Below are 22,749 nucleotides of genomic sequence, written 5' to 3' on the forward strand. Positions count from 1 at the left end.
GATATTGAAACATCTAATAAGTGCTTATCAGGACTTTCAGAAAATATATATAATTGAGATCACAGAAGTCTGTAATTTGTAGATATTGAAAAAAGTGGGCTTTGGTAAGCTATATTTAGCTGACAATTGCTCAAACGAAAAGAGACTTCCTCCAACAAACAGATCCTGGAAGCATTTAATACCCAATCTATCCCACTCTTCAAAAACTGGATTGATCATAGAAGGTTTAAAAAATAATTAGGCAGTGCATTCTACGTCCCCACCACTCTCTGTGTGAAAAACTTAACTCTGACATCCCCCTTGTACCTAGAGCATAGAGCACATGGCTGATCCTAGAGACGTTCCCACTCTTCCCCCCCCCCCCCCAGTTGAATGACGGTGGTGAACATCAATGAATATGAAGGGGAGGGCAATAGTCTTTCTCATTGGAGCGTGGCACTTTTGTGATGTAAAAGCTACAGGTCAGTTATTACCCAGGACAAATGTGTTTGATATTAATATGTAGCCAGAGAGAATGGTACAAAAGAGCAAGTGCAGCAGGCAGTGAAGAAGGCTAATGGAATGTTGGCCTTTATTACAAAGGGAATTGAGTACAAGAGCAAGGAAATCCTTTTGCATCTGTACAGGGCCCTGGTGAGACCACACCTGGAGTATTGTGTACAGTTTTGGTCTCCAGGGTTAAGGAAGGACATCCTGGCTGTAGAGGACGTGCAGCGTAGATTCACAAGGTTAATTCCTGGGATGTCCAGACTGTCTTATGCAGAGAGGTTAGAGAGACTGGGCTTGTACATGCTGGGATTAAGGAGACTGAGAGGGGATCTGATCGCAACATATAAGATTATTAAGGGATTGGACAAGATAAAGGCAGGAAATATGTTCCAGATGCTGGGAGAGTCCAGTACCAGAGGGCATAGTTTGAGAATAAGGGGTAGGTCATTTAGGACAGAGTTAAGGAAAAACTACTTCTCTTAGAGAGTTGTGGGGGTGTGGAATGCACTGCCTCGGAAGGCAGTGGAGGCCGATTCTCAGGATGCTTTCAAGAAGGAGCTAGATAGGTATCTTATGGATAGGGGAATCAAGGGATATGGGGACAAGGCAGGAACCGGGTATTGATAGTAGATGATCAGCCATGATCTCAGAATGGCGGTGCAGGCTCGAAGGGCCGAATGGTCTGCTTCTGCACCTATTGTCTATCTCCTCATGGGTGGAAAAGTCCAGAAAAAGAGAAGACACAACTGATTTTCGCGAGAACTGAAGCTGCTGGAAGAATGTTTTTTCCCCATGCAGATAGCTGGAGCTCGGCAGTCTCTGGCAGATCCATCCGCCAGCACTTCCAAACACGCTCTACACTACAGACTGGCAAAGACCTGGAAGGGGCATCCATGGCTGCCACTCTACCCAGAAACGCCCACGACCCGAGACCCATTCATCAGTCCTGGTCTCAGCGATGCATTCGCGCCGCACAAATGGCAGCCGGCACCTTTACTAATCAGCAGGATGCTCTCCAGGACTGAGAGAGGGGGAAAGAACAGGGTATGTCCCGGGGTACGTGGCTACGGTGTGCCAGGCCTTACAACAATTGCCCCTCAGTCACGGTTCCACCCCTGGACCTCCTGCCGATCGTCCGTCCGCTGCGCGCATGCGCGATATCAGCTGTGATCCATACGCATGCGTCGTTGATCACTGGTGCAGAAACTCGGCAGGTCAGACAATATCCATGGAGATGAATAAACAGTCGGCTTTCCAGGCCAAGACCTTTGTTCAGGGCTGAAAAGAAAGCGAGAAGACGCCAGAAAAAGGTGGGGGAGAGGGGAAGGAGGATAGCTGGAAGGTGATAAGTGAAGTCAGGTAGTTGGAGAGGTAAGGGGCTGGTGAGGAAGGAATCTGAGAGGAGAGGAGAGTGGACCATTGGAGAAAGGGAAGGATGAGAGGCACCAGCGGGAGCTGATAGGCAGGTGAAAAGAGTCAGGAGGCCAGAGGGATTTGCAAACCGCAGGGTAACGTTGACATGTTTCTGCTGCTACAAGAATATTACTCCCGCTGCTGCGCTCCAAGTGGACAGGAGGTGCAAATACATCGTGATGATCTCCCTCTGGAAAAGTAGTGATTTACTTGGAAGCACGAAGTTGGAAGAAGAATACAGGGTTAACGGCAAGCCTTTTAACAGTGTGAGGGAACAGAGTGGTATTACGGCCCACATCCATAGATCCCTCATAGTTTCCACGTGTTGAAAGGGTGGTTAAAAAGAAATTTGGGGTGCTGGCATCCAATGGACAGGGATGAGTTCAAGGGCAGTGTTGCAGTTCTATAAAACCTTAGTGAGACCACACTTGGAGCATTATATTCAGTTCGGAGCACCACACTATAGGAAGGATGTGGAGCATGAGAGAGGATACCAAGATTAGAGAGCAGGCTTGGACTTTTCTCCTTGGAGCAAACTCTTTCCAGCCTCAGACTCAACAATTCCCAATAACTACCAAGGTATGGACATCAGTGCATTTTTGTCATCAGAGCTCATCTTAATGTTCCACTTCAATTGTTTATCTACTTAACTTGAAGATACGTGATAAGCTTTTCATGCAAGATAAAGACAGAATTATATCTTCCACACACAAAATGTTGGAGGAACTCAGCAGGCCAGGGAGCATCTATGGAAAAAAGTACAGGTGACATTTCAGGTTGAGACCCTTCGGCAGGCCTGAAACGTCAAACTGTACTTTTTTTCTATAGATGCTGCCTGGCCTGCTGAGTTCCTCCAGCATTTTGCATGTGTGTTGCTTGAATTTCCAGCCGATTTTCTGTTGTTTGTGATGATATTTTTCATGCAAGTCCTAAATCCTTAGGTTTTGCTCTTGGCACCTGCCCATTCAATTCACAGTAATAGTACATTCTTAACCCCAGGGATTTCTGGGTAAGAATGGTGCCATTGGAAGTATTTACAAGCATTGTCCCTCCTCTGCCAAATGGCACCATTCAGGGTAATATTTTTTCTAAACTCAGTAGCCAGTTTAACACGGCAAGCTTCCACAAGCATGTCCGCTGGCATTGTGTGTGTCAACATTCAAAATCATCCTCATTTTTTTTTGCCGTCAATCAGATTCCAAATGTCTCTACTCTGTCATTCATTGCCACGCCCCCTGCTCACCCCTCCCACTGTCCAGAGCCCAAAACTCTGCCCTGTGCTGATCCGTCTCTAGTTTCAGACCCCACTCCAATTAACGTGTAACACTCTGCTTTCAGGCTTCAGGTGTATTCCAACAACCCAGCCGTGTGAGACACAGTGAAAATGACCCCAACATTACAATGAGCAGGGAATAAGGTGTTTAACTACCAATGTCATTCTTCCTCGGCCCAGAGATATGAGGGACAAACATGACTGCAGTCAGCTCATCTTCTTTAGTCTGCAAAAAGTCAAGCAGGAAATTCCAGGGAAGCCATTTCATCCACAGAGTTGAGACTGGCACCCATCACCACAGCGACAGTGAGAGGTGAGCAGCAGGGAAGGATTTAAAAGCACGGTCGAGGAACAGAAATACTAGCAAGGACCAGCTGGGCTGAGTTGACTCCCGACTGTACACTGGGTGTGTAGCAGATTAAATAAATACCCGAGACAGAGTTTAAAATGGAACTGATTTATTTGTCTCAGATGCAGAATATTAAACTCCAGTCCCATTGAATATGAAATCAGCAGAAGGAATGCCAGTGACCGGGGTGCAGGACTGGGTTTGGTGAGCAGCAACAATAATCGAGAGTTCAACACCGACAGTCACTTCTGAATTTGTCTCTGGATATAGGAACTGTGATGGTTCATATCCAGCTTGCCATTTATTTAAACTTTTTCCCCATTGTGAACCCGATAGTGCGCTACAAGATTGCAGGACTGAGTGAATCCCTTCCCGCATTCAGTGCAGGTGAACGGCCTCTCCCCGGTGTGAACTCGCTGATGCAGCTTCAGGTGAGATGACTGAGTGAATCCCTTCCCACACTCTGAGCAGGTGAACGGTTTCTCCCCAGTGTGAACTGTCTTGTGTGCCAGGAGGTAAGATGAGCGAGTGAACCCCTTCCCACAGTCTGAACAGGTGAACGGTCTCTCCCCAGTGTGGATTTGCTTATGTAGCTTCAGTTGAGATGATCGAGTGAATCCCTTCCCACATTCAGGGCAGGTGAACGGCCTCTCCCCGGTGTGAACTCGCAGATGTAGCTTCAGCTGGGATGACTGAGTGAATCCCTTCCCACAGTCTGAGCAGGTGAATGGCTTCTCCCCAGTGTGAACTCGCTGATGCGCCAGTAAGTGGGCTGACTGAGTGAACCCCTTCCCACAGTCTGAGCAGGTGAACGGCCTCTCCCCAGTGTGAATTCTCTGATGTACCTTCAGTTGAGATGACTGAGTGAATCCCTTCCCACAGTCAGAGCAGGTGAACGGCCTCTCTCCAGTGTGAACTGACTGGTGTGTCAGTAGATCAGATGACCGAATGAACCCCTTCCCACAGTCTGAGCAGGTGAACGGCCTTTCCCCAGTGTGAACTGACTGGTGTATCTGTAGGTCACATGATCGAATGAACCCCTTCCCACAGTCGGAGCAGGTGAACGGCCTCTCCCCGGTGTGAACTCGCTGGTGTACCAGGAGAGCAGATGACCCAGTGAATCCCTTCCCACACACGGAGCAGGTGAATGTTCTCTCCCGAGTGTGAACTCGCTGGTGAGTCTGCAGCTGGGATGAATGATTGAATCCCTTCCCACAGTCTGAGCAGGTGAATGACCACTCCCCAGTGTGAACTGACTGGTGGGCCAGCAGGTCAGATGATCGAGTGAATCCTTTCCCACAGTCAGAGCAGGAGAACGGTCTCTCCCCAGTGTGAACTCGCTGATGTGCCTTCAGTTGAGATGACTGAGTGAATCCCTTCCCACAGTCTGAGCAGGTGAACGGCATCTCCACAGTGGGAACTCACTGGTGTGTCAGCAGATCAGACAGCCGAGTGAATGTCTTCCCACACGTGCAGCAATCGAGCAGTCTCTGTCACTGGTGTGAATTTTTGGATCTATGTCAGCTTGGATGACAGAATGAATCGCTTCCCACTGACGGAACAGATCAACAAGTACTGGTGTGATCTCAGCACCCTGGTTCCAATGGATTTCACTGAGAGGGGAAAGAAAATGCAATTTGAGACAAAAAAAAGCACTTTTACAGCTGGGACAAGATTCTTCTTCATTTCCTCGGATCCACATCAGATTATTGGTGAAACAAAGGAAATATCTGGTCACCTCTTCAATACTGAGGTTCAACGCAAGTTGGAAACACAACTCCAGATCTTCCAACTGGGCACGGATCAGGTATCCAGACCGATAACAAGTTATTTCAAGTCCCACAGGGCTACAATGAGCACATACTACATGGCTGTTCAGGGGGACTTCCTAATTACTCTGACACCCCCCCACCCGCACCCTACCCATAAGACACAGGAGCAGAATTAGGCCGTCTGGCCCATCGAGTCTGCTCTGCCATTCAATCATGGCTGATCCTTTTTTTAACCTCCTCCTCGACCCCAGTTCCCAGCCTTCTCCCTGGAACCTTTGATGCTGTATCCAATCAAGAACCTATCAATCTCTGCCTTAACTTACACCCAACAACCTGACATCCACAACTGCATTGGCAACAAATTCCACAAGTTCATCCACTCTCTGGCTAAAGAAATTTATCGCATCTCTGTTTAAATGGACTCCCTTATATCCTGAGGCTGTGCCCTCTTGTCCTAGACTCCCCCACCATGGTAAACATCCTTACCACATCTACTCTGTCCAAGCCTTTCAACATTTGAAAGGTTTCAATGAGATTCTTCCTCACCCTTCTGAATTCCAGTGAGTACAGACCCAGGGCCATCAAACATTCCTCGTATGATAATCCTTTCATTCCTGGAATCTTTATGAACCTCCTCTAGACTCTCTCCAATGCCAGCGCATCTTTTCCAAGATATGGGGCCCTAAACTGTTGACAATACGCAATGTGAGGCCTCACCAGTGCCTTATAAAGCCTCAGCATCACATCCTTACTCTTATATTCTGGACCTCTTGAAATGAATGCTAACATGGCATTTGCCTTCCTCACCACAGACTCAGCCTGCAAGTTAACCTTTAGGGTGTTCTGTAAAAGTCCCTCAGCATCTCAGATTCCTAGATTTTCTTCCTGTTTAGAAAACAGTCCACACATTTATTTCTGCTACCAAAGTGCATGACCATGCATTTTCCAACATTGTATTTCATTTGCCACTTTCTTGCCCATTCTCCTAATCTGTCCAAGTCCTTCTGCATCCTACCCATTTCCTCAACACTAGCTGCCCCTCCACCAATCTTCGTAATCATCTGCAAACTTGGCAACAAAGCCATCTATTCCATCATCTAAATCATTGATATACAGCATATAAAGAAGTGGTCCCAACACCGACCCCTGCGGAACACCCCCACTCACTGGCAGCCAACCAGAAAAGGATCCTTTTATTCCCACTCGCTGCCTCCTACCAATCAGCCAATGCTCTAACCACGCCAGTAACTTTCCTGTAATACCATGGGCTATTAACTTGGTAAGCAGCCTCATGTGTGGCACCTTGTCGAAGGCTTTCTGAAAATCCAAATATACAACATCCACTGCATCTTCTTTATCTATCCTGCTTGTAATCTCAAAGAATACCAACAGGTTCGTCAGGCAGGATTTGCAGCTATATAGGACCCCGGTCAGACCCCACTTGGAGTACTGTGCTCAGTTCTGGTCGCCTCACTACAGGAAGGATGTGGAAACCATAGAAAGGGTGCAGAGGAGATTTACAAGGATGTTGCCTGGATTGGGGAGCATGTCTTATGAGAATAGGTTGAGTGAACTTGGCCTTTTCTCCTTGGAGCGACGGAGGATGAGAGGTGACCTGGTAGAGGTGTATAAGATGATGAGAGGCATTGATCGTGTGGATAGTCAGAGGCTTTTTCCCAGGGCTGAAATGGTTGCCACAAGAGGACACAGGTTTAAGGTGCTGGGGAGTAGGTACAGAGATGTCAAGGGTAAGTTTTGTTTACTCAGAGAGTGGTGAGTGTGTGGAATGGGCTGCTGGCAACGGTGGTGGGTCTTTTAAGAGACTTTTAGATAGGTACATGGAGCTTAGAAAAATAGAGGGCTATAGGTGAGCCTAGTAATTTCTAAGGTAGGGACATGTTCGGTACAACTTTGTGGGCCGAAGGGCCTGTGTTGTGCTGTAGGTTTTCTATGTTTCTATGAAACCATGCTGACTTTGTACTATCTTGTCCTGTGTCACCATGTACTCCATCACCTCATCCTTAACAGTTGACTCCAACATCTTCCCAACCACTGAGGTCAGGCTAACTGGTCTATAATTTCCTTTCTGCTGCCTTCCTCCTTTCTTAAAGAGTGGAGTGACATTTGCAATTTTCCAGTCCTCTGGCACCATGATTTTTGAAAAATCATTTCTAATGCTGCCATAATCTCTAACGGACCCTCTTTCACAACCCTAGGGTGCAGTTCATCTGGTCCGGGTGACTTATGCACCTTCAGGTCTTTCAGCTTTTTGAGCACCTTCTCTCTTGTCACAATTTCTGCACCCACTTCTCTTCCCTCACACACTACAATATCAGGCACACTGCTAGTGCCTTAAGACAATAACATATATAACATGCAAACACTTGGGCCCCCTGGTCAAAATTTCTGTTACTGTGAATAGTTAAGTGTGTAGAAGATGAACTTATCTCCAAAAATCATAATGTTAAAGTTGAAACATTCTTTTCAACATTTTAAGCAAGATTAGTGTATTATTTTTGTTCTGTACAATTTTAGAGTGAAGAAAAGGAAAGGAGCACCATGCAGAAGTTTGGGCACCCCAAGAGATTTGAGCTCTCAGATAACTTTTACCAAGGTCTCAGACCTTACATAGCTTGTTAGGGCTATGGCTTGTTCACAGTCATCGTTAGGAAAGGCCAGGTGATGCAAATTTCAAAGCTTTACAATTACCCTGACTCCTCAAACCTGTCCCAACAATCAGCAGCTATGGGCTCCTCTAAGCAGCTGCCTAGCACTCTGAAAATTTAAATAAATGATGCCCACAAAGCAGGAGAAGGCTATAAGAAGATAGCAAAGCATTTTCAGGTAGCTGTTTCCTCAGTTCGTAATGTAATTAAGAAATGGCAATTAACAGGAACGGTGGAGGTCAAGTTGGGGTCTGGAAGACCAAGAAAACTTTCCGAGAGGTCTGCTCGTAGGATTGGTAGAAAGGCAAATTAAAACTCCAGCAGACTCTGGAGTGGTGGTGCACTGTTCTACTGTGCAGCGACAACTGCACAAATATGACCTGCATGGAAGAGTCATCAGAAGAAAACCTTTCCTGCATCCTCACCACAAAATTCAGCGTCAGAAGGTTGCAAGGGAACATCTAAACAAGCCCGATACATTTTGGAAACAAATCCTGCGGACTGATGAAGTTAAAATAGAACATTTGGCCGCAATGAGCAAAGGTATGTTTGGAGAAAAAAGGGTGCAGAATTTCATGAAAAGAACATCTCTTCAACTGTTAAGCACGGGGTTGGATCGATTATGCTTTGAGCTTGTGTTGCAGTCAGTGGCATGCGGAACGTTTGCTGGTAGAGGGAAGAATGAATTCAATTAAATACCAGCAAATTCTGGAAGCAAACATCACACAGTCTGTAAAAAAGCTGAAGATGAAAAGAGGATGGCTTCTACAACAGGATAATGATCCTAAACACACCTCAAAATCCACAATGGACTACCTCAAGAGGCTCAAGCTGAAGGTTTTGCCATGGCCCTCACAGTGCCCCGACCTAAACGTCATCGAAAATCTGTGGATAGACCTCAAAAAGAGCAGTACATGCAAGATGGCCCAAGAATCTCACAAAACTAGAAGCCTTTTGTAAGAACGAATGGGCAAAAATCCCCCAAACAAGAACTGAAAGACTCTTAGCTAGCTACAGAAAGCGTTTACAAGCTGTGATACTTGCCAAAGGGGGTGTACCTAAGTACTGACCCATGCAGGGTGCCCAAACTTTTGCTTCAGGTCGTTTTCCTTTTTCGTTATTTTGAAACTGTAAACGATGGAAATAAAAAAGTAATCTTGCTTATATTAAAGAAATGTGTCATCTTTAACTTTATGCTTTTTGGAAATCAAGTCATCTTTTACTCGCTTAGCTATTCACAGTAACAGAAATTTTGACCAGGGCTGCCCAGACTTTTGCATGCCACTGCAGAAGCAGAATTAGGCCATTTGGCCAATCAAGCCTGCTCCTCCATTTCATCATGACCGATCAAATTTTCCTCTCAGCCTCAATCTCCTGCCTTCTCCCTGACCAATCAAGAATCTATCAACCTCTGTCTTAAATATCCATAAAGACTTGCTGCCACTGTGGCAAAGAATTCCACAGATTCACCACTCTCTGGCTTAAGAAATTCCTCTTCATCTCCGTTCTAAAAGGATGCCCCTTTATTTTGAGGCTGTGTCCTCTGGTCGTACGACTGTCCCACCACAGGAAATATCCTTTCCACATCCACTCTATCAAGGCCTTTCACCATCTGATAGGTCACCCCTCAATCTTCTGAATTCCGGAGAACACAGGCCCAGAGGCATCAAACGCTCTTCATATGACAAGCCACTCAATCCTGGAATCATTTTCATGGCCCTCCTTTGAACCCTCTCCAGTTTCAGCACATCCTTTCTAAGATAGGGGGCCCAAAACTGCTCCCAATATTCCAAGTGAGGCCTCACCAGTGCTTTGAAAAGTCTCAACATTACATCTGTGCTTTTCCATTCTAGTCCTCTTGAAATGATTGCCAGCATCACATTTGCCTTCCTCACCACAGACTGAACCTGCAAATTAACCTTTAGGGAATACTGCACAAGAACTCCCAAGACCCTTTGTGCCTCAGTTTTTTTCTATTTTCTCTCCATGCTGAAAAGTCCCATTTCATTTCTCCTACCAAAGTGCATACCAACACTGTATTTCATCTGCCAATTCTTCATCCATACTCCTGATCTGTCCACGTCCTTCTGTAGTCTCTCTGCTTCCTCGAAACTACTTGCCCCTCCACCTACCTTGAGATCATCGGCAAACTTTGCAACAAAGCCATCAATTCCATCATCCGAATCATTGACATATAACGTTAAAAGAATCGGTCTCAACACAGACCCACGTAGAATACCATTAGTCACCGGCAGCCAACCAGAAAAGGTGCCCTTTATTTTCTCTCGTCGCCTCCTTCCAATCAGCCACTACTTTAAATATGCTCAAATCTTTCCTGTGACACCACGAGCTCGCAGCATCTTAAGCAGCCTTCTGAAAATCCAAGTACACAGCTTCAACCGATGCTCCTTTGTCTACCCTGATTGTTATTTCTTCAAAGAATCCAACAGATTTGTCAGGCAAGATGTTTCCTTGAGGAAACTAGGCTGACTACAGCCTATAATTTCCTTTTGTCGGCCCCTCCCTTTTTGAAGTGTGGAATGACATTTGCAATCTTCCAGTTTCCCAAGAACCTATTCCCTAGTTATGGTAACTACACACAGTTCATTACCCCCAACACCTGGAGCTTCCATCGCACTGCTGGTGTCTTACTCAGTGAACTCATACAAAATACTTCGTAAGTTCATCTGTCATTTCATTGCTCCCCATTACTGCCTCTCCAGCATCATTTCCCAGTGGTCTGATATCCACTCTTGCCTCTCTTTTACACTTTATGTAGCTGAAGTAACTTCTGGTTTCCTATTTAATATTACTTTCGTAAGCCATCTTGAACTTCTGAATGACTTTTGTTGCCACCTGTTGGTTTTTAGTTTTACAGTGCTCGAACTTCCCTCTAATTTTTGCTCTGTTACATGCTCTCTTTGACTTGGACCTCTCGTTAGCCACAGTTGTCTCATCTTCCCTTTAGAATACTTCTTCGGGATGTTTATACCCCGTGCCTCTGAATTGCTTCCAGGAATTCCAGCCCTTGCTGCTCTGCCCCCATCCCAGCCAGTGTTCTTTTCCAATGAATTCTGGCCAATTCCTCTCTCCTGCCTCTGTAATTTCCTTACTTCACTGTAATACTGATATATCTGACTTTAGCTTCTCCCTCTCAAATTTCAGGCTGAATTCGATCGTATGATCACTTACCCCTCAAGTTCACAGTGACTGATGTGTGAGTTCCGCCCGCCCCCCGGGTGACTGATGGTGGTGAACCCATCGATGATAATGCCAATGACTATGAAGGGAAAGGCAGTCGTATTTCCGTTTGGAGTGTGGCATTCTTCTGATGTGGAAGCTGCAGGTCACTTGTTACCCAGGACAACGGTAACAAAGATATCAGTAAGTACCCGGACAGAGTGGTACAGAACATGTTCTCATGGGTGGAAAGGTCCAGAACAAGAAGAGGTAAGAGAAAGGAGATTTTCTCAAATAACTATGTATACATATGTGTGTAAATATGTATGTTGTGTGTGTGCAAATATTCATGAGTATGTATGTGTATGTTTGCAAATATGTGTGTGTAAATTTGTGTTTACACACGAGTATGTATATGTGCATGCATAAGTGTGTGTAAATATGTATGCTCGTTTATGTGTATTTGTATGCAGTGCGTACATATGTATGCATGTGTGTATGTTAGCGTATATTTGTGTGTGTGTATATGTATATGTATAGGCTTGTGTGGAGGATCAGAAGGATCTTGGGGTCTGAGTCCAGAGGACACTCAAAGCAGCTGCGCAGGCTGCCAATGTTGTTAAGAAAGCATACGGTGTATTAGCCTTCATCAACCATGGGATTGAGTTTAAGAGCCATGAGGTAATGTTGCAGCTATATAGGACCCTGGTCAGACCCCACTTGGAGTACTGTGCTCAGTTTTGGTCACCTCATTACAGGAAGGATGTGGAAACCATAGAAAGGGTGCAGAGGAGATTTACAAGGATGTTGCCTGGATTGGGGAGCATGCCTTATGAGAATAGGTTGAGTGCAGTTGGCCTTTTCTCCTTGGAGCGACGGAGGATGAGAGGTGACCTGGTAGAGGTGTATAAGATGATGAGAGGCATTGATCGTCTGGCTAGTCAGAGGCTTTTTCCCAGGGCTGAAATGGTTGCCACAAGCGGACACAGGTTTAAGGTGCTGGGGAGTAGGTACAGAGATGTCAAGGGTTAGTTTTGTTTACTCAGACAGTGGTGAGTGCCTGGAATGGGCTGCCGGCAACGGTGGTGGGTCTTTTAAGAGACTTTTAGATAGGTTCATGGAGCTTAGAAAAATAGAGGGCTATAGGTGAGCTTAGTAATTTCTAAGGTAGGGACATGTTCGGCACAACTTTGTGGGCCGAAGGGCCTGTGTTGTGCTGTAGGTTTTCTATGTTTCTATGAAACCATGCTGACTTTGTGCTATCTTGTCCTGTGTCACCAAGTACTCCATCACCTCATCCTTAACAATTGACTCCAACATCTTCCCCACCACTGAGGTCAGGCTAACTTTTTGCTGCCTTCCTCCTTTCTTAAAGAGTGGACTAACATTTGCAATTTTCCAGTCCTCTGGCACCATGATTTTTGAAAAGTCATTTCTAATGCTGCCATAATCTCTAACGGTACCTCTTTCAGAACCCTAGGGTGCAGTTCATCTGGTCCGGGTGACTTATGCACCTTCAGGTCTTTCAGCTTTTTGAGCACCTTCTCTCTTGTCACAATTTCTGCACCCACTTCTCTTCCCTCACACACTACAATATCAGGCACACTGCTAGTGCCTTAAGACCATAACATATATAGTGGCATGCAAACGCTTGGGCCCCCTGGTCAAAATTTCTGTTACTGTGAATAGTTAAGTGTCTAGAAGATGAACTTATCTCCAAAAATCATAATGTTAAAGTTGAAACATTCTTTTCAACATTTTAAGCAAGATTAGTGTATTATTTTTGTTCTGTACAATTTTAGAGTGAAGAAAAGGAAAGGAGCACTATGCAGAAGTTTGGGCAACCCAAGAGATTTGAGCTCTCGGATAACTTTTACCAAGGTCTCAGACCTTACTTGTTAGGGCTATGGCTTGTTCACAGTCATCGTTAGGAAAGGCCAGGTGATGCAAATTTCAAAGCTTTACAAATACCCTGACTCCTCAAACCTGTCCCAACAATCAGCAGCTATGGGCTCCTCTAAGCAGCCGCCTAGCACTCTGAAAATTTAAATAAATGATGCCCACAAAGCAGGAGAAGGCTATAAGAAGATAGCAAAGCATTTTCAGGTAGCTGTTTCCTCAGTTCGTAATGTAATTAAGAAATGGCAATTAACAGGAACGGTGGAGGTCAAGTTGGGGTCTGGAAGACCAAGAAAACTTTCCGAGAGGTCTGCTCGTAGGATTGGTAGAAAGGCAAATTAAAACTCCAGCAGACTCTGGAGTGGTGGTGCACTGTTCTACTGTGCAGCGACACCTGCACAAATATGACCTGCATGGAAGAGTCATCAGAAGAAAACCTTTCCTGCATCCTCACCACAAAATTCAGCGTCAGAAGGTTGCAAGGGAACATCTAAACAAGCCTAATGCATTTTGGAAACAAATCCTGTGGACTGATGAAGTTAAAATAGAACATTTGGCCGCAATGAGCAAACGTATGTTTGGAGAAAAAAAGAGTGCAGAATTTCATGAAAAGAACATCTCCCCAACTGTTAAGCACGGGGATCGATCATGCTTTGGGCTTGTGTTGCAGCCAGTGGCACGAGGAACGTTTGCTGGTAGAGGGAAGAATGAATTCAATTAAATACCAGCAAATTCTGGAAGCAAACATCACACAGTCTGTAAAAAAGCTGAAGATGAAAAGAGGATGGCTTCTACAACAGGATAATGATCCTAAACACACCTCAAAATCCACAATGGACTACCTCAAGAGGCTCAAGCTGAAGGTTTTGCCATGGCCCTCACAGTCCCCTGACATAAACATCATCAAAAATCTGTGGATAGACCTCAAAAAGAGCAGTACATGCAAGATGGCCCAAGATTCTCACAAAACTAGAAGCCTTTTGTAAGAACGAATGGGTAAAAATCCCCCAAACAAGAACTGAAAGACTCTTAGCTAGCTACAGAAAGCGTTTACAAGCTGTGATACTTGCCAAAGGGGGTGTACCTAAGTACTGACCATGCAGGGTGCCCAAACTTTTGCTTCAGGTCGTTTTCCTTTTTCGTTATTTTGAAACTGTAAATGATGGAAATAAAAAAGTAATCTTGCTTATATTAAAGAAATGTGTCATCTTTAACTTTATGCTTTTTGGAAATCAAGTCATCTTTTACTCACTTAGCTATTCACAGTAACAGAAATTTTGACCAGGGCTGCCCAGACTTTTGCATGCCACTGCAGAAGCAGAATTAGGCCATTTGGCCAATCAAGCCTGCTCCTCCATTTCATCATGACCGATCAAATTTTCCTCTCAGCCTCAATCTCCTGCCTTCTCCCTGACCAATCAAGAATCTATCAACCTCTGTCTTAAATATCCTTAAAGACTTGCTGCCACTGTGGCAAAGAATTCCACAGATTCACCACTCTCTGGCTTAAGAAATTCCTCTTCATCTCCGTTCTAAAAGGATGCCCCTTTATTTTGAGGCTGTGTCCTCTGGTCGTACGACTGTCCCACCACAGGAAATATCCTTTCCACATCCACTCTATCAAGGCCTTTCACCATCTGATAGGTCACCCCTCATTCTTCTGAATTCCGGAGAACACAGGCCCAGAGGCATCAAACGCTCTTCATATGACAAGCCACTCAATCCTGGAATCATTTTCATGGCCCTCCTTTGAACCCTCTCCAGTTTCAGCACATCCTTTCTAAGATAGGGGGCCCAAAACTGCTCCCAATATTCCAAGTGAGGCCTCACCAGTGCTTTGAAAAGTCTCAACATTACATCCGTGCTTTTCCATTCTAGTCCTCTTGAAATGATTGCCAGCATCACATTTGCCTTCCTCACCACAGACTGAACCTGCAAATTAACCTTTAGGGAATACTGCACAAGAACTCCCAAGACCCTTTGTGCCTCAGTTTTTTTCTATTTTCTCTCCATGCTGAAAAGTCCCATTTCATTTCTCCTACCAAAGTGCATACCAACACTGTATTTCATCTGCCAATTCTTCATCCATACTCCTGATCTGTCCACGTCCTTCTGTAGTCTCTCTGCTTCCTCGAAACTACTTGCCCCTCCACCTACCTTGAGATCATCGGCAAACTTTGCAACAAAGCCATCAATTCCATCATCCGAATCATTGACATATAACGTTAAAAGAATCGGTCTCAACACAGACCCACGTAGAATACCATTAGTCACCGGCAGCCAACCAGAAAAGGTGCCCTTTATTTTCTCTCGTCGCCTCCTTCCAATCAGCCACTACTTTAAATATGCTCAAATCTATCCTGTGACACCACGAACTCGCAGCATCTTAAGCAGCCTTCTGAAAATCCAAGTACACAGCTTCAACCGATGCTCCTTTGTCTACCCTGATTGTTATTTCTTCAAAGAATCCAACAGATTTGTCAGGCAAGATGTTTCCTTGAGGAAACTAGGCTGACTACAGCCTATAATTTCCTTTTGTCGGCCCCTCCCTTTCTGAAGTGTGGAATGACATTTGCAATCTTCCAGTTTCCCAAGAACCTATTCCCTAGTTATGGTAACTACACACAGTTCATTACCCCCAACACCTGGAGCTTCCACCACACTGCTGGTGTCTTACTCAGTGAACTCATACAAAATACTTCGTAAGTTCATCTGTCATTTCATTGCTCCCCATTACTGCCTCTCCAGCATCATTTCCCAGTGGTCTGATATCCACTCTTGCCTCTCTTTTACACTTTATGTAGCTGAAGTAACTTCTGGTTTCCTATTTAATATTACTTTCGTAAGCCATCTTGAACTTCTGAATGACTTTTGTTGCCACCTGTTGGTTTTTAGTTTTACAGTGCTCGAACTTCCCTCTAAATTTTGCTCTGTTACATGCTCTCTTTGACGTGGACCTCTCGTTAGCCACAGTTGTCTCATCTTCCCTTTAGAATACTTCTTCGGGATGTTTATACCCCGTGCCTCTGAATTGCTTCCAGGAATTCCAGCCCTTGCTGCTCTGCCCCCATCCCAGCCAGTGTTCTTTTCCAATGAATTCTGGCCAATTCCTCTCTCCTGCCTCTGTCATTTCCTTACTTCACTGTAATACTGATATATCTGACTTTAGCTTCTCCCTCTCAAATTTCAGGCTGAATTCGATCATATGATCACTTACCCCTCAAGTTCACAGTGACTGATGTGTGAGTTCCGCCCGCCCCCCGGGTGACTGATGGTGGTGAACCCATCGATGATAATGCCAATGACTATGAAGGGAAAGGCAGTCGTATTTCCGTTTGGAGTGTGGCATTCTTCTGATGTGGAAGCTGCAGGTCACTTGTTACCCAGGACAACGGTAACAAAGATATCAGTAAGTACCCGGACAGAGTGGTACGGAACATGTTCTCATGGGTGGAAAGGTCCAGAACAAGAAGAGGTAAGAGAAAGGAGATTTTCTCAAATAACTATGTATACATATGTGTGTAAATATGTATGTTGTGTGTGTGCAAATATTCATGAGTATGTATGTGTATGTTTGCAAATATGTGTGTGTAAATTTGTGTTTACACACGAGTATGTATATGTGCATGCATAAGTGTGTGTAAATATGTATGCTTGTTTGTGTATTTATATGCAGTGCGTAAATATGTATACATGTGTGTATGTTAGCGTATATTTGTGTGTGTGTATATGTATATGTATAGGCTTGTGTGGAGGATCAGAAGGATCTTGGGGTCTGAGTCCAGAGGACACTCAAAGCAGCTGCGCAGGCTGCCAATGTTGTTAAGAAAGCATACGGTGTATTAGCCTTCATCAACCATGGGATTGAGTTTAAGAGCCATGAGGTAATGTTGCAGCTATATAGGACCCTGGTCAGACCCCACTTGGAGTACTGTGCTCAGTTTTGGTCACCTCACTACAGGAAGGATGTGGAAACCATAGAAAGGGTGCAGAGGAGATTTACAAGGATCTTGCCTGGATTGGGGAGCATGCCTTATGAGAATAGGTTGAGTGAACTCGGCCTTTCCTCCTTGGAGTGATGGAGGATAAGACCTGACCCGATAGGGTTGCATGAGAATGATGAGAGGCATTGATCACGTGGATAGTCAGAGGCTTTTTCTCAGGATCAAATGCCTAACACATTAAGACGCCTCACGTTTTAATAAGCTGGTAAGGAAGGCGGGCTCTGACGTGGGCACAGAACTGTAGAGTATGACATCGGTAGCAGAGCAAAGGGCGCTGAGTAGGCTACGGTCAATCATGGAAAACTCTGAACATCCTCTGCATAGCACCATCCAGAGACAGAGAAGCAGCTTCAGCGGCAGGTTGCTATCGATGCAATGCTCCTCAGACAGGATGAAGAGATCATTACTCCCCAATGCCATTCGGCTTTACAATTCAAACGCCAGGGGTAGGATATGTTAAAGTGCCAGGGTCAGGACTGAGCTTAAGTTACCATTCAATGTATTTCTTAGTAAACTATTTAAGAACTTTTTAAAAGCTACTTATTAATGCTTTTTGAGAGGGTGATTTTAGATGCATGTTTATATTGAGTTAAGTATTGTATGTAATTAGTTTTGCTACAATAAGTGTATGGGACATTGGAAAAATGTTGAATTTCCCCATGGGGATGAATAAAGTATCTATCTATCTATCTAACATGAGGGAGGATAGTTTTAAGGTGCTTGGAAGCAGGTACAGAGGGGATGTCAGGGAAAATTTTTAACACAGAGAGTGATGTGAATGTACTGCCGACCACAGTGATGTAAATGAGGAGCAGGTGCAAGAAGGAAGTATATGGAAACTAACGAGTAAAATACAAAATTCCAATAGAATTATGGATTTTAAAGTAAAGTTAGAACATGTAACTTCTATTTTTACAATAGGGCCGGATACAATAGGGTCTTTTAATGGACTGTCAGATAGGTAGAGAGAGAGAGAGCTGAGAAAAGAAATTCTAAGCAGTTTCTCGGGTAGGTTAGAGTAATAAAATTAAGGGCCGAAGGGCAGTAGATTTCTGTGTCCTATGTAACTGAAGCTGGTGGGAGGATTTTGTTCCGTTGTCCCCATGCAGCATTTGGGATTTAGATGCCTTTCCAAACACGGCCCACTGGCTGCCAGGCGGCGACCCGCAGACCCGTCTGTCGGCCGAAGCGAGCTGCGGCAGAAATGGCGGCAGCGTCGAGCTCCCCCGTGGGGGGCCGGGCACGGATGGCGGGGCTGAGAGAGAGGGGAACGGGCCCGCGGCTCGCGGTGATCGCCTCCCGCCTCCCCCGACCCCGGTCCCGGCCCCGGCCTCGGCCTCGGCCCCAGGCCCCAGGCCCCAGGCCCCGCTCCTACCTGCGGCCGACCCTCCCGAGCCTGGCGGCCACCCGCCGTCCGGGACCGCCGCGCATGCGCGTCGGACGCGCGGGGGGTTCTGGGTGCAGGAGCCTGTCCGCAAGCGTTTTGGAGAAACGTATTCTGAACAGGAACAGGCGTCCCGACAATGAGACGCTGCGGATGCTGGAAATGTCCAGAAACACACACAGAGTGCTGCCGGGACTCAGCAGAGTCCAGGCGCTGGTTGACCAGAAGTGTCAGGAACGAGCCACGCTCCCGAATAACGGCTTCAAGACAAATTCAAGGAAACAAAGTTTATTAACAGTTCTGCAGAGCTGGGTGCCTTCAGAGAAGGGAACCCTGAACCTTACAGGGCAGCAGGTTTATCCTTCTTCCTTACCCCTCCCCTCCCTGACTCGGGAGGTACACAGTCTTAGATTCAGTGTTTTCCCATTCCATATTTGGAGTTGTTGTTTACACATTTCTGTAAAACAATAGTCCATATCTCAGGACTTCAATGATTACAATCTTCGCATATCTGCTCTGTTTTCCACAAGCAGTTAATCTTGTCAGGCGCTTCTGCATTCCTGCTTATCAGACATAATTAAATCACATTTGTTTACTGACTTTAACCCTTTTCCAAACCCACGCACATCTTAATTTACTATCTTAAGGCAACAGTTTGTAAGATTGAACTTCCCACATACCCCGCCTTCAGAGGCCAATAGGTAATCCACAGCCAGCCTGTTCTGGTATATTGCCGTTCGCATCTGGCTCTGCTGTTTTGCCAACAGCTCCAATGCCAGTGCCGTTTGATTGGTTATCACTTCCACCACCGCCTGTAGTCTAATAATTCGGTTTAACATATTGATCGGTGTACGATATCCCCATGACCCTTTCTATAAACTTGGTAATAAGGTTTACTATTCTCTCAACATTCTTCTCTTTTACTTAGATCATAGCATTGATCATTCACATGCGAGTGGGACACAAATGATCCTGGGAACACCCTCTGCCCCACTCGTACCACGGTTCTGCACTTGTCACATTTCCCTTCAATTTCCCCGACATATAGAATCAAATATATTACAGTCAATAATGTTACAGTCCACATAGAGTTCATTTTTGCTGCCTTTTTAGCTTCACCACCAACGGTTCTTCACCGGGAACACAGGTCCACTCAGCGCGGCTTTCGGGCTTCACCGGTCCTTTTACCCTGGATGTGTGTGTCCACCCTTTTTCTTTTGTCCGTACGGCCGCCTCTGTTGATAGCAGGACCTGGAAAGGGCCTTCCCACTGTGGCTGTAACTTCTCCGGCTTCCAGGTCCTCACCAGAACCCAATCTCCAGGCACGATCTGATGTAAAGCAAAGTCGAGCGGCGGAGTCTGGGCCAAGAGACCCTTTTTCCACAGTTCTGCAAAGGAACGGGATAATGCCAGTAAATAGTCCCTTACAAAGATATTGCCCCCTTGTAACGTGGGGTACCCCTCTACCTTATTCCAATACGGGAGTCCAAACAGCATCTCATATGGGGATATCCCTATATTCTTGCGGGGTGCAGTTCGTATTCTTAAAAGAGCAATAGGGAGACACTTAGTCTATGGTAGCTTAGTTTCCATCATTAGCTTAGTCAATTGTGCCTTTAGAGAGCTGTTCATTCTCTCAGCCCTCCTGGAACTCCGGGGATGCCATGGAGTGTGCAACTTCCATTCAATTCCGAGAGCGACGCAGATCAGTTGATGGGTTTTAGAGGCAAAGTGTGTTCCACGGTCGGAATCAATGGATCCCATAATTCCATATCTCGGGATTATATTCTCTAACAATATGCGAGCCACCGTTGGAGCGTCCGCCTTGGTGGTCGGATAAGCCTCCACCCAACGGGTGAAGTGGTCCACAATCACTAACAAATACTTCCACCTTTGTACTGGCGGCAATTCAGTAAAGTCAATTTGGATCCGGTGGAAAGGTCTTGTTAAAAATATACAACAAAATTCGGAAACTGGCCCACGTGCCAGTACAAAACAGGAGATCCCTGGGGAACATGAGTTGGCTAGACGGGCTACTGGGAGGTAGTTGGTGGCGCACCGCTCTCCTAGTAGCAGGCGGGGGTCTAATGATTCTCTTACTTTTGCCGTGTTTGATTCCTTGGATACGAACACTGATCAGGCGCAGTATATTCCAGCTCCAGGCAGTAGCGTTACCCCAACATGGGACAAACGAGCTAAAACTTATGCTATTAAAGAAGAAAGTTGACCCTCCACGGGGGGCGGAGGAAGGATGGTGGGCCCCCTGGAAAGAGGAGAAATGCTAGCTGCTACGCACATCTTAAAAAGAAAAAGGGTGGAATTGTGAGAGTTGAAGTAAATTAAGATGTGCGTGGGCTTGGAAAAGGGTTAAAGTCAGTAAACAAATGTGATTTAATTATGTCTGATAAGCAGGAATGCAGAAGCGCCTGACAAGATTAACTGCTTGTGGAAAACAGAGCAGATATGCAAAGATTGTAATCATTGAAGTCCTGAGATATGGACTATTGTTTTACAGAAATGTGTAAAAAACAACTCCAAATATGGAATGGGAAAACACTGTGTACCTCCCGAGTCAGGGAGGGGTGGTAAGGAAGAAGGATAAAACCTGCTGCCCTGTAAGGTTCAGGGTTCCCTTCTCTGAAGGCACCCAGCTCTGCAGAACTGTTAATAAACTTTGTTTCCTTGAATTTGTCTTGAAGCCATTATTTGGGAGCGTGGCTCGTTTCTGACAAGAAGCGACTTTATTCCTTTCCTGATCTGCTGAGTTCCTCCAGCATTATGCAGACTTAGACCAATTTTTCTGCCTCTCAGTTTCCAAACACTGCTTATCTCTACTCTGACCTCCTCCTACTCCCTGTAAACTCTAGTCACCGCCGTGTCGGGAGCCCCAAAGCCCTGATTGGTGCTGGGCCCCTCTTCTGTTCCAGGCCTTGCTCTATCAAAGACGTACCTACTGTTCTGCTACCATATGTTCAAGGGGAGTGTGGCGATGCGACAACCCAGCTGTTGAGCAGGGGATTTCACCACCCATGACATTCTTCCTTTGCCAAGAGCCCTGGGGAATGAGGATTATTCGGGACACAACCCCAGTGAACTCACCAGTCTGCTAAAAGACGTACAGGAAATCCGAGGTAAAGCTCTTCACCCACAGACCAGTGAACATTAGAGGGTGAGTCAGTGGTGAACAGCAGGGATGGATTTGAAAGGGACACGAGCAGGTACCAGATGGACTAGAGTGGCCTCTCCACTGTACATTGGCCATGCGACAGGGACGGTGAGCACCTGAGACACAGGGTTTGAAACAGAACAGCAGTCTATCTTAAAGCAAACATCGGGAGACCCCCTGCACAGTGACCAGGGTTCAGTCCTGTTGTGCTGAGCAGCCGCAGAGGCTACAGAGGTGCAGCACAGAAACAGGCCCTGAGGCCTATCTAAGCCACTTAAACTGCTCGCTCTCGTCCATCAGCACCAGGACCATAGTCCTATCATCCGGGTACCCATCTAAAAATCTCTTAATTCGAGCTCGTGTGAACCACTTGCACTGGCAGCTCATTCCACAAAGAAGTTCCCCCCCATGTTCCCTTTAAACTTTCACCCTCAACCCATGGTATGGGTAGTCCCACCCAATCTACAGTCCAAGGAATAAAGTCCTACCCTACGCAACAATTCTTCAGAACTCAGGTCCTCGTGTCCCACTAACATTCTTGCAAATTTTCTCTGGCCTCCTTCAACACATTTCCTGTGGGTCGGTGACCAGAACTGCACACAATACTCCAAATTAGGCCTCACCAATATCTTACACAACTTCAACATAACACCCCATCTCCGATACTCAGTACTTCGATTTATGAAGTCCAATGTGCCAAAAGATTTCTTTACGACCCTATATAACTGTGAGGCCACTTTCAATGAACGATTGGCCTGTATTCCCAGATCCCTTTGTTCCACCACACTCCCCAGTGCCTGGTCGGTCTCACACCCTGAACGGTCCTGGTTGGTCCTAGTGAAGTGCAACACCTCACACTTGTCTGCATTAAATTCCAACTGCCATTTATCAACCCATGTTTTGCTGTGCCCAGATCCTACTGCAAACTCTGATAGCCTTCCTCTCTATCCACGACACCCCAGTCTTGATGCATTCCTCAGATCTGCTGATCCGGTTGACCACATCATCATCCAGATCGTTGGTGCTGATGACAAACAACGATGTCCCAGCACCGATCACAGAGGCAGACCACTAGTCAGAGAGGCAACCATGGACTACCACTCTCTGGCTTCTCCCACAAAGCCAATTCAATCCAATTCAGTATCTCGTCCCAA

At 45.8% G+C, this 22,749-nt stretch overlaps 1 protein-coding gene across 3 annotated transcripts; it reads right to left on the reverse strand.

The window, feature by feature from the left end:
• Nucleotides 1–3,616: 3,616 nt before the first annotated feature.
• LOC140717878 (uncharacterized) lies at nt 3,617–18,462 on the reverse strand. 3 transcript variants are annotated; one of them, XM_073031602.1, is made up of 2 exons: nt 18,421–18,462; nt 3,617–5,137 (listed from the first exon to the last, which is right to left on the reverse strand). In XM_073031602.1, exon 2 carries the CDS (start codon nt 4,928–4,930, stop codon nt 3,830–3,832), a length of 1,101 nt encoding a protein of 366 aa, XP_072887703.1. In that variant the 5' UTR covers nt 4,931–5,137; nt 18,421–18,462; the 3' UTR covers nt 3,617–3,829. The 3 variants fall into 3 exon arrangements, with proteins under 3 accessions (XP_072887703.1, XP_072887704.1, XP_072887705.1); XM_073031603.1 differs by lacking the exon at nt 18,421–18,462 and adding an exon at nt 14,138–14,194; XM_073031604.1 differs by lacking the exon at nt 18,421–18,462 and adding an exon at nt 11,155–11,864.
• Nucleotides 18,463–22,749: the final 4,287 nt, after the last annotated feature.

This window comes from Hemitrygon akajei, chromosome 28 (genome assembly GCF_048418815.1).
Source record: "Hemitrygon akajei chromosome 28, sHemAka1.3, whole genome shotgun sequence".
Taxonomy (NCBI): Eukaryota; Metazoa; Chordata; class Chondrichthyes; order Myliobatiformes; family Dasyatidae; genus Hemitrygon; species Hemitrygon akajei.

What these genes read in the sequence shown, in the direction of transcription:
- LOC140717878 (XM_073031602.1), bottom strand. Translation starts at nt 4,930, where the DNA reads ATGCCGTTCACCTGCTCAGACTGTGGGAAGGGATTCACTCAGTCATCT.